Source organism: Quercus robur, chromosome 1 (genome assembly GCF_932294415.1).
Source record: "Quercus robur chromosome 1, dhQueRobu3.1, whole genome shotgun sequence".
Taxonomy (NCBI): domain Eukaryota; kingdom Viridiplantae; phylum Streptophyta; class Magnoliopsida; order Fagales; family Fagaceae; genus Quercus; species Quercus robur.
Genome location: NC_065534.1, coordinates 32,769,362 through 32,781,366, shown reverse-complemented (window position 1 = coordinate 32,781,366; position 12,005 = coordinate 32,769,362). Strand labels below are relative to the sequence as shown.

The following is a 12,005-nucleotide window of genomic DNA, read 5'->3' as shown; positions in this document are numbered from 1 at the left end:
CAATGCCAACACTCTTCCATATTTTGCCGCTTGATGGTGAAAGGTGGTATGGGTTTTAGTAATGCTGTCTTGGTTGAGGAGTCAACTCTGATCAGTCACTGGATGTTAGTCCATCGAAAGATTCATGTCTTGTTTCGTTGGTCAATCCATTGGCTTCTTTAATGGGAATAGAGTGACTTCTATGTGCCTGGCTGAGGCAGGCTCCGAATTGCTTCAGTGGTTGATGCTAACAGACTCGCATGAGAGCAAGAACCTGCTTAGCTTTTGCTCTGCTTCTGATCGGTTTCAGTAGCTGCAGGATCATGTTTAGTACTACATGCCCTGAAATGACTGACGCTGCATCTGCATTCTGAGCTTGTCGGTATTCCAAACTGAAATCCAAAAAAAGAATAGGCAATGCCAGAAATGCTTCTTTTGACTTTCAGTCTAATTATTAGATAATTCTGTTCGGTTATTATATTATGTTAACACAAGTATGTCATAAACGAGGATGGTTCCAAGTTTGTTTTCGTTGCTCAAATTGTTATCACCCAACGCGGAGGTCAAGGTTTAAACACCAAATTCGTAACTTTTTGTAAACGTCTGTCTTTTGTGTATCTAAGTAGGCTTAAATTTCAAGTCAATAAATACTGGCATAAATATGCTCAAATGTTCGAGGAACAATTAAAATGGGAAAGGATCCCCCGCGTCAGTTTTTACAAAGCAATGAGGCCAATTTGTAGCATTGTCACAACTAGGACCCTATACTTTTTTCTAGTCTGCCACATGGTGTGGCAAAAGCTGTGTTTTATGTGGCCATAGAATTTTCGTTGACTGAAATTTAACCTTCTAAACATGTTCCTGTTGAAGTGTTAATGATTTGTTTGCTGGTACTGCATAGTCTGTCACACATGGGAAGATAACCGGTTACAAAGGGTGTTTGGATTGAAAAGAAAAATTAAAATTATTTCATTATTTAGCTTATTTTTATTATTATTCATGGTCTCATTACATTTTTTTTACACTATTTATGGCCTGTACTACTTCAATTAACTTTTATTTTTCTTAACAATATTTTTAGTAATAATTTTTTAGTTTCAACCAAAAAAAAAAAAAAAAAAAAACAGTATCCAAAGAACAAAATGACATCCGTTTGTTGAATTTTTTTAACAAAATCCATGCGAGATATTTTGCGCTCATTGCCATACAAAATACATATTTTTTTACCCATTCCCTGTTTAGCTGCCAAGGAACTGAGAAAATCAAAGAAAATAGGCTTCACTCTCACGCCCTCAAAATCGTCTGGTTTTAGCACTGACATTACACAATTTACACAACTAAATTCACCATCCAAAAATTACTCTTCCAAGTGGAAAAGAGGTGAACTACAAATTCAAGTGGGAGAAATGTCAGCTTCCCCAGATGGAAAACCCATAATATTTTTTACCCACGACAAACAAGCACTGTAATCATATTCATTTTCTACCCCAATATTTCATTTTGATCCAAACTTTCGAGATTTAAAAATGTAGCAATTTAAACTTTACAAACTAAATCGTTGTAAGGTCAAACTAAGGGCGTAAATTGTAATTTACACATTTATATTTGACAAGGGAGAAATTAGATGTGGTGCAAAGCATAAAAAAATGATCCCTGATACTCCCCAAAAAAAAAACAAAAAAAAACAAAAAAAAAATACTGGTATGATGGATACCAGTTGATGCTGAAACGGAGAAACCAGCTGATGGTTCTGTGTACAAAGTATTTTAACATGAAACACTAGTATGACGGATACCTCTGAGTAAAATATGAGGCTGTACGCAAAACAAAAGGCGCACACACAATTCACATCTATTAATTTGAGATGCTGCACATTTTTAACCTTTTAAGTGGATTTTCAGTTTTGACTTTACACGAGCTGGGTCTCAAGAGACTCTGGCGGTCATTTAGTATTCTTTTGGCCTTTTCAGCTTCTCCCAACTAGAAAATACCAACCTTAACAGAGAATACAGTACTGCCTTTATACAAGAGAGAATGAAGTTCCAACAAGAAGAGGGCCAATACCATGGATATAACAATCTGAAGAACAGGCTTATAAGATGCCGAGGGTATTGCCCAACCTGTACCACAGCATTTTAATGTTATGTCAGTACAATCCTCGAGGCAAATTAGAAAGTTATGAAGGGGAAAAATGGTGAATTGTGCTGACTGACTTTGTTAAGCAAGGGACTAAACTCTAACAAAACAACTTGGTCTCAATCATCTGCCTAAATGATACTCTTGCCAAAATGTAATTAAACCCAGATGGATACATTCTACTTTTGTAACTTATTGTTGGTAATTCCCCTCATGAAGATGACTTCTTTACCCAAAAATTAGCATGCCTAGACCTATGGCAGCAAGCCCTAGAAGAAGAAGTTAACAGGGTAGTTCATTCAGATTCAGTAAAACAGCATAAGCGAAAAATATTGTGTATATGCAGCTGCCACATACGGGGGAAGACTCTTAGGGCACCTTGAAAGCTTCCCTTAGTTTGCTGAAACTGACATTAGTCATCTACCCTTGGTTCGTTTGAGCAAACCTAAAAGCATCTCTGAATCCTATAAATACTGAACCAAAACCTAACACTCTTTAAATACACTCATCACCTTCCAACAGTATATTATTTTGAATGACAAAAAAATTCACATAGTACTAAATGAAAATAATATCTCATTCAGAGCTTGATACCAGTATGACAACTTCATTAATAACTTTGCAATTTTGAAGTTATCAAATCATTGAGCAAATTGAGTTTGAAAAGTATACTCACAGGAAAAAGAAAATCTAATGCACTCCAGGCAGCATGACGAACAGCTCTTGTTGGATACATTGGACCACCAGGAGATGTGAAGCTGTATAAACAAGTCTTTAACCTTGTACTTGTGGCCATTCTTAGTTCCATGCCTGCAAAAATAAATCAACCACATTGATGAGAAAAACAGCCAAAAAAAGTCAAATACAAAACATTTAAGACCTCAGAGATGGCTGAAAAAAATACCCTGGAGAGCTTTAATGTGTGAAAGGTAGTGTAGTAGTACTGGTTCCACCTTTAACTTTTGAAGCTGATAGTGGAAGAATAAAACACTATATTAAAATGATAATAACACATGCACAATGTTTTTTTTTCTTTTCCTAAAATACAATAGTTAAAGAGATGGTCACAAAACGATATATGCTGTTAAGATGGTTGATCAGCTTTACCTGATCTGCAAGTTCAATGACGAAAAAGTCGGCAGGACTGCCAACCAAGAAAGCATTTGGAAAAACTGGAAAGTGCTTTAAGAAGCTTTCAAGCTTGTCAACTGCATATATCAGAATTATAATGAGGAAATATGCACTATTTTGTTAAAGAGAGAATTTGCTGTATTGTAAAGCCTACCTGAATTATAGAAGATTATGAATCTTGAGAGCAAAAGATACAGATCCCTCTGGGCCTGAGATTAGATGAAGAACTGGCAACATTAAGGAAAACACCCACTACAGATAATAATTGGACAATGGTTTCACTGTCTGTCTTGTATGTCTGATTATACTTTCTTTTATTGGTAAGTACACACGCATACATTTTTTATTTTATAAAAAAAAAATACTGACTTCACCCTCCACCCATTCTTATGGGAGGGTGAAGTACCATTTGAGCAAAAATTCATTGGCAAATCTGTTTGATTATGCATAAAAGTGCAACCACACAAAAATTGTGGAGCGGATCAGCATGAAGATATAAAAGGACATTGCCAATGACTGACCTGCATGGGAATCTTATTTAACCGTGTCGGCTCCAACGCAACTTCTTCAAGAAGGTACTGAATTCAAGGGCCAAGAATTAAGGACGGAAAAAGGAAAAGAAAATTATGACATTGTTCAACCAATAGATGTTGGAATTAATATTTCATCCTTGAAAAAACTCTTACATGGAAGAGGGATTGAAAACGCCGAGTATTTGTTTGGATATCAATCCTGAAAATAACCACAATGGTCATTGCAACATGTTAAAATCATACTTATCATTAATCAGAAACAGTGAGAGCCTATAGAAAGAATACTGTCAAGAATGATGAATACTGTCAAAATATGATTACTTGAAAAGAAGAAGAGACCTGACTAACAACACAACAACAACTGCAATGAAAATTAAATTCAAAACTTTTGTGGTTCCCATGCAAGGTTCCAATCCATTTGTTGGAACCCCAAATCTCAACTGTGATGAAAATCACACACAGAACGAATCTTATACGCCATTTATGACCAAATGAAATAAACTACTGATAACTACTAAAATGGTTACAGCACTGAGATAAATTTACTGTTATCCTTCTGTATTTCAAGGGACATTGTCATCAGGGCAGGAGAGGGCTTAGAGAGCACATGGTGACAGGCAATGATGAACATTACATCAAATATCATGTTTCACTACAAAACATTATGAATATGCAGAAACAGTAATATGGGGGAAAAAAATGCTTGATCTTGGAAAGGAACAGTACAAGCAAGCATACTGTCTTCCAAAGCATCTAAAAATATAATAATAAGATAAAGCTCCATTAATAATCCAAAAAAAAAAAAAATGCTCTATTAAATATTACATTTTACGTTCTGGTGTTACTGTCAAGAACACTCATTCCTATAAAGAGATAGAAGAGAAAAGGCAAAAATAGAAGTTTGGACTAGTTGACAACATCAAAACTATCTTTCGCTCTGAAACCTCGGAAGTCAACTAGAGCACAAAGGACAGTGTGAAACTAAATTTTAATAGTATATGTTTCCAAAAGCATGACCTAAACAAACACTCAGCATAAAATAGAAATTGCAAAATCTGCATGTAACTCCAAAAGTCATCTGTAACCAGCTTGATAATATCAACCATTATGATTCACTCATATTAACTAATATTCATACCAGAAAACATTTGTAGCACCTTGAACAAGAGCAGATGAGTAACGAAGGAGGACTTCAGAATTGTCAAGTTGAACTTCAAATAGCTGTAAAAGAAACACAGACATGTGCACTGCTCAACATCATAGGAACATCAGTGTTAAGAAATAGATAAGTAATCATCCTAAGCCTTCAATAACTTAATCAGATTTGTTGGGGTTCATATATAACAGAACATCATAATTAAGCTCCACAGGGCTACTCAAACGAGCAAACCATCAAGTGTGAATTCTTGCATCAATCTCTAAGCCTTACAGCACATACCTTAACCTGAATGGCACACTAAGAGTTCAATAATAACTAGACAATAAGATCCCATTAGAAGTCAACAGAAAACAATAGGACCATTAAATATTTGTAACAATAATAAAGCCTATGCCCTTAGAAATAAAGAACCCAAGCTTTAAACATATAATAGGGATAAGGTAACATAAATGTTATTTATTTATTTATTTTATTATATTTTTGCCAGGGGGTTGGAGGTTAAGAAAGAAAAAGAAATAAGCACTCCCAAAAATTCTGCAAAACAAAATAGTCTATAGCAACCAGGATTGATCTAAACTCACAAGTCTTAAAACATCAATCAAGAATGTCTGGGAATCTCAACACGTGCCAGACATGGTTTCCATGTTTTAAGAATATTATTAAGAATAACATTTCCAAATTTATGATACAAGACGAATACTGAAATTTGTAGAATTCAGGATGGACGCAATTTGAGAAGTTTTTTATTTTTTATTTTTTTTTTAATTTATAGATTAATTAAAAAAAAAAAAAAAAAAAAAAACCACCAATCGCAGTGGTGCTACTACAGGTCAAAAAGAAGCACACCATTTTGAGAATATATTTGCATGTTTAAAAATATTGAATATGCACCAAATTCATGCCTCATGCCTCATGCCTCCACAGGGCTATAGCCAACAACCAATAAACCATTCTAAATCCAGAAATTCCCCAAGTACATGCAGGGCAGATCAAGTGGGAAAAGTAAGGGGAGATAGAATAGGAACGTACGAAAACAATTGAATGGAAAGTAAAGGATAGGGCCTAAGAATCAGCAGTCAGCGGGAATAAATTTAACATAATAATCTTTATGTAAGTGGAGGTCCTCTACTAGAAGAATCAGTTTTGTTCTTAGCAGCAGATGTTCTTTCTGCAGCTTAGTAAGTAACCTCCCCCTCTTTGACAGTCAAATGAAAGTTGAAACTGTAAAACCTCCCTTGACACCAGAAATTGAAATTTCTTTGTTAATTTCTTTGGCCAAAAGTTACTCATTCAGTCTTTTTTTTTTCTTTCTTTTACAAAATAAGCTTCCTTAAACTTACTTTAGCCAAATCCATGAAGGGGGAACAACAAATATCAATCAATAGAGGTAACAACAAAATACAATCGGGATCTATTCACAAAAAAACACATTAAATGCAATCTCACATACCCATTTGTGGAACAGAAGTGTAAAAATGTGGCATGCAAATGATTGGCTCCATAGCGTGACAATTAAATCAAGGATCGGCTGTCCATTCTCAGGCTCTTGAACATAATAATCAGCTAGTACATCAAAAAAGCATAATGGGCCATGGATACCATCCTCTGCAGGAGAAATTGCATCTTCTTCTCTGTTACAGATTATATCTGTTTTCAATTTCAGTTATAAAAAAAAAAATATATTAAAAAAAAAAAAAAAAGAGAGAGAGAACCTTATACACAATAGTAGTTTGTAACACCTAGCATTGTCAACATAAATTTAGATAAAACTATAAGATTCAAGTTTGGTTAGTTACAACATACATTAACTAAATTAATCTCTAATCTTATATCAACAAACAAGTAGTATGAAGATATTATCCTTTAGACACAATTCATTTTTACCCAACTTAAATATAAGCTACCATATAACTAACTTCAACTCAATTTAATATTTCAATCTTAAACAAACTAGTAGTATAAATTCAAGTAAGAATTGTATTGGTCAGTAGAATGGAAAATCATACTACTATTAGTATGATTTTCCATTGCTACCAATCAATACAATTTCTTTTTTACCAACTTAACTGGATTTGAACATAGTAACCTACTCTAACCCACCCCACTCCTTGCCACTTGAGCCAAAGTGAAAATACATTTTTCAATGGTTTATTCCTCATTGTCTAACAAACAACTCAAAGTACGAGTCACATAATAGAATGGAGAAAACAAATACATGTGGCTGACCCTAATTGATCTGTTCAGTGTCCATATCCGACCCCAAAATTTCAGCTATTGTTGTCTACAAACAACTCTAAAGCAATGTCAATATATGATCGACCTCTAAAGCACAACCTTGACTCACCTCTTGCTCTCTCATCAACCTCTAAAGCAATATCAGCAAACAACTCTTGCAACAAGTTAGGTCTCTGTGAACGAGAAGCTAGTGCCTGTGACAAATTAAGCAAACATAAACACTCTTTTTCAAATATCGGATACATATAGCTACCATTTGCTTTTTTTTTTGCTTTCAAAGGCAAAAATTGCATTGATTCAATCTCTCACAAGCAAGCCAAAAAAAAAAAAAAAAAAAACACAGACTATAAATGCAACACAGATATTAAGTAAATAAATAAAGTCAGTTCAATATTTCAATTAACCTTCTTACTTTCCTAACATTTTCTCAGCAACCAAACGGAAAAGAAAAGAAAAATTTAAGAAAAGCGAACCCGCTGGAGTTTCTTCTCAATTTCTTGGGAGAGAGCACTGAGATAAGCAGAGCTCCGAGGCGTTGTGGGACTTCTTGGCATCCTGATGGAAAATCCAGCAAGAACAATAATAGCATTTGAGAGAAAATTCAAACTCAAACCCTAACCCTAATTGCGATCCAAACACGGCCTTAGAATCACGGATTAAAATAGTAGGAGCAGAGTCAGAGATGAGAAGAAAAGAGCTAGTTTCGGAAACAGAGATAGAGAGCAAATGAAATGAAATCTGGTAACCAAGTTTTTGCAGTTTCTTCTGTTGGTTTGTACTTTACCGACAACATAATTGCGTGACTCTTTTTTTTGCGTTTGCGGTTTCAAAAAAAAATTCTTACTGTTTCTTACCTATATTCGAATCTTAATTAATAGATTGAGTTCACGTTACTCACATGGTAAATTTCAATTTATTTGCCTTAAAAACTTCAATTTATATCTAACAAATTCAAATGTTTACAAGATTTGTTTCATTAAATAAATTTGAATAAGTCATTCTAATCCTCTCCTGGATGTATACCCCAAAAAAGTTACATAGATTAATAAATGACTTTTTTTTTTCTTTTTTAAAAATGCAATAGGATTTGGGTTTATAAAGTCTTCATGAATTTTTATATTATATTAACTAATAAAGACTTATCGCAAAACAATGAACCTAAGACTTAAGTTAAAGTATTCATGAATTTCTTTCTCAAAAAAAAAAAAAAAAAAAAAAGTATTCATGAATTTTTGTTAATGATAAAGACTTATCATCATAGAATAATGAGCCTAAAAACTCAAATGGAAACTCTAAGGGTGTGTTTAGCATTGGCTTAAAAAGTCAGCTCTTTTTACTATTTAGTTTATTTTTTTTACTATTCATAGGTCTCATTGTATTATTTGGTACTATTCATTTTTCCTCTGTACTATTTCAGTTATATTTTAATTTTATCTACAATATTTTTAACAAAAAGAATTTCAGTTAAATAAACTGCTCTCAAACCGACTTTAATAGCTTCAAATTATATTATATTGAATTGATAAACGAACAACTCCTCATATATATTTTCGAATCCATGGTTGAATAAGTTCTATCATCTGTGCATAGTATAAAATGTAGTTTCAAGGTAATGTTTCACAGCGTTCAAAAGCAAATTAGACAATGATTTTTTTGATGGAAAAACGATAATTCATTCAATCATTCAACAAACTAGCATCCAAGTACATTGATTTTTTATATGTATCCAAGCTTTTTCTTTTTAAGAAATGGATCAAGTTACCATTATTATACCTTCTAAAAAAAAAAGTTACTATAATAATAATAATAGTACAGTTTTTAAGGCGAATTTGGCTCATCCCTATAAGGTGTAGGGGCTAATTTAATTTAATATATTAAAAACCATGATCTTGGGCATTTTTAAAATAAATATTGAGGTTATTAATCTTTAATTAATATTATTAATCTATATCAAGAATTTTATTGTTCAAATGGTACTTCCCAATGTAATTCTTATCCGTCAATAAATAAATAAATAAAAAGTATAAGCCTGTGATAAATTTTTTAAATAAAATACTAGTGACACGATAAAAGCTACTAAATAATTCAACGTTATTGAGAATTTACCGCCAATATGATTAGACAGAAACAAATGAGAAACCCCAAAATATTGAGAGTATTATATAATTCAGTGATGGTGAGTGGTGACGTAGCGTGGCGGGAGGAACAAGACGTTGAAACTGGGTGTTGATTAACGTGGAGATTTACACGAGGAGAAATGGACCGGTGGGGTTGGTGGGTAGTGTGTAGTGGGCATTGTAGACGTGTTGGTTTTGTTTTGGATAAGTTTTGTGGTGTGACCATGTGATCTGATCAATGGTCATTCATTGCCACGTAATTTTGTTTTTGGGTTAATTTTGGCGGGCGCTTTTTTGAGGTTGAAGTTGGGAATGTGATGTGAAGTACTTATTGCATCACTTGCAGGATAGGTATGAAGCCCACTGGTGGACTCTCACTGTGGATCACTTGCTAGTTGGCTATCTGCTTATAAGAAAGCTCTCTCTCTCTCTCTCTCTCTCTCTTTACATTTTAAGGACATAATTTTCCCGAAACAGTTTATAAAAACTTCATCCTAATCTATTATGACAAATGTGTTAACAAGTACCGTGCAATATTTGTTAAGGTTGGATTAATGTAGGTCTTAATTAATTAAAAAAAATTGAATAAATGAGAGGGAAAAACATTAAACTGGTTCCACAATTTATTTTATTTTATTTTTCTCTATGTAACTGGCCCTACAACCTATAAAATTGAAAAAAATTGTTGTTTACTTAACACAACCCCTCTTTTATTTTTGTTTAAGAAAATAGTTTTTTTCTTTCCTTTCCAAATCAAGGTGAAGAAAGATCATATCTTCCAATATGAAGACAATAATTTGGATAAAAGATCATCCAATCTATTACTATACGACTCAAATGAACATTCTTATATACTTTTACTTTTGTTATTTATTTAATAGTTATATATGACTTCAGGGACGGAACTAGGATTCATACCTGAGGGGGGCAAAGCTTAAAACCAAAAAAAAAAATTATGAAAATAAAAACTAGCATCTATTTCATATTTAACAAAATACTACATACAAAATAAGTATTTTTTAAACATTTCATATTATAAAACACATCAACAAAGTATAACATACAAAATAAGTGTTTCTTATTTTGTGCGCGATTTTTGTTTAGTCCATATTTATTTTTTTATTTTGTTTTTGTAGTTAAAGTGACATGAATTTTATTTATTTATTTATTTTCTTGTAGGTCAATATCTAAATATTTTAGAGGAGGAGAGACAAATATATATATATATATATATAAGGGCAAATCTTAATTTTTTTATACTAGTTTTTTTTTTTTTTTTTTAATGTGGGGGGGGGGGGCAATGGCCCCCCTCTGCCCCAACGTAGATCCGTCTCTGTATGACTTGTTTAAATAACTTTACAAAACCACCGGACCCATTAGTTTGGATAGTACCTCCCTACGTACTAAATGTATGAGAATTGCCATAGCCTTGGTTCGAGCCACATGGAGCACGACATATTAGTAATTACTATTTCTAACCATTTTAAATAGTTAAATAATAACTAAAAAACACTTTGAATTAGAATACAAGTACACAGCTTTATAAAATGATTAAAAACTATAGTTTATCAATCATAAGGGTGACTATGTACAATAAAATATTGGTCCTTAGAATAATTTGAGAGAAAACTACATAAGACTTAAGAGTTGACAATGAGGAAGGAGGTAATGCTTGTCAATATGTGATCGACCTCTAAAGCACAACCTTGACTCACCTCTTGCTCTCTCATCAACCTCTAAAGCAATGTCAGCAAACAACTCTTGCAACAAGTTAGGTCTCTGTGAATGAGAAGCTAGTGCCTGTGCCAAATTAAGCAAACATAAGCACTCTCTTTCAAATATCAAATACATGTAGCTACCATTTGCTGCTTCTTTTTTTGCTTTCAAAGGCAAATATTGCATTGATTCAATCTCTCACAAGCAAGCAAAAAAAAAAAAAAAAAAACACAGACTATAAATGCAACACAGATATTAAGTAAATAAATAAAGTCAGTTCAATATTTCAATTATCCTTCTTACTTTCCTAACATTTTATTAGCAACCAAACAGAAAAGAAAAGAAAAATTTAAGAAAAGCGAACCCGCTGGAGTTTCTTCTCAATTTCTTGAGAGAGAGCACTGAGATAAGCAGAGCTACGAGGCGTTGTGGGACTTCTTGGCATTCTGATGGAAAATCCAGCAAGAACAATAATAGCATTTGATAGAAACTCAAACTCAAACCCTAACCCTAATTGCGATCCAAGCACGTACGGCCTTAGAATAACGCATTAAAGTAGTAGGAGCTGAGTCAGAGAAGAGAAGAAAAGAGCTAGTTTCGTACACAGAGATAGAGAGCAAGTAGAGTGGTTGTGTGAGAAAAAATGAAATGTGATAGGGAAGCAGAAAATTAGTCCAACTCCAGTTCGTCCAAAGGTATCGTCCAGAGCCAATAGAGCAAGTTGGACCAAGAATCACCCCAGAAGAAGGAAAAATGTTCATGGACAATAATACTACTCTTGATCAGTGAAGTCTCCCATGGATGATAAACTCGTCCATGAAGGTCGTCCATGGACGATCATCAGATGTCCATGGACGATCATCAGATGTCCATGGACGACCAAACCGTCCTACACCAGACGAACGAATACGCAACACTTGGAAAACTTTCGACTCTCTGTAGCGGTTACTAAACCCGTAACTATCGCCATGAATCCATCAAATAAGTTAACTTCCGTTA

The 12,005-nt window shown here is 33.6% G+C and overlaps 2 protein-coding genes across 8 annotated transcripts in view; both read right to left on the bottom strand.

Moving 5' to 3' along the window:
* The window catches only part of LOC126731682 (ACT domain-containing protein ACR9-like), a 71,940-nt gene that overhangs the window by 40,562 nt on the left and 19,373 nt on the right, over window positions 1-12,005 (bottom strand). The window lies entirely within an intron of this gene.
* On the bottom strand, window positions 1,666-11,603 carry LOC126731748 (uncharacterized). Of its 4 annotated transcripts, none has more exons than XM_050435076.1 (11): window positions 11,371-11,603; window positions 7,283-7,367; window positions 6,389-6,585; window positions 4,918-5,000; window positions 3,933-3,978; window positions 3,768-3,824; window positions 3,401-3,455; window positions 3,223-3,323; window positions 3,020-3,083; window positions 2,792-2,925; window positions 1,666-2,099 (listed from the first exon to the last, which is right to left on the bottom strand). In XM_050435076.1, exons 1-11 carry the CDS (start codon window positions 11,449-11,451, stop codon window positions 1,926-1,928), a joined length of 1,077 nt encoding a protein of 358 aa, XP_050291033.1. In that variant the 5' UTR covers window positions 11,452-11,603; the 3' UTR covers window positions 1,666-1,925. The 4 variants fall into 4 exon arrangements, with proteins under 4 accessions (XP_050291033.1, XP_050291032.1, XP_050291031.1 ...); XM_050435075.1 differs by lacking the exon at window positions 11,371-11,603 and adding an exon at window positions 7,647-8,132; XM_050435074.1 differs by lacking the exons at window positions 7,283-7,367; window positions 11,371-11,603 and adding an exon at window positions 11,006-11,207.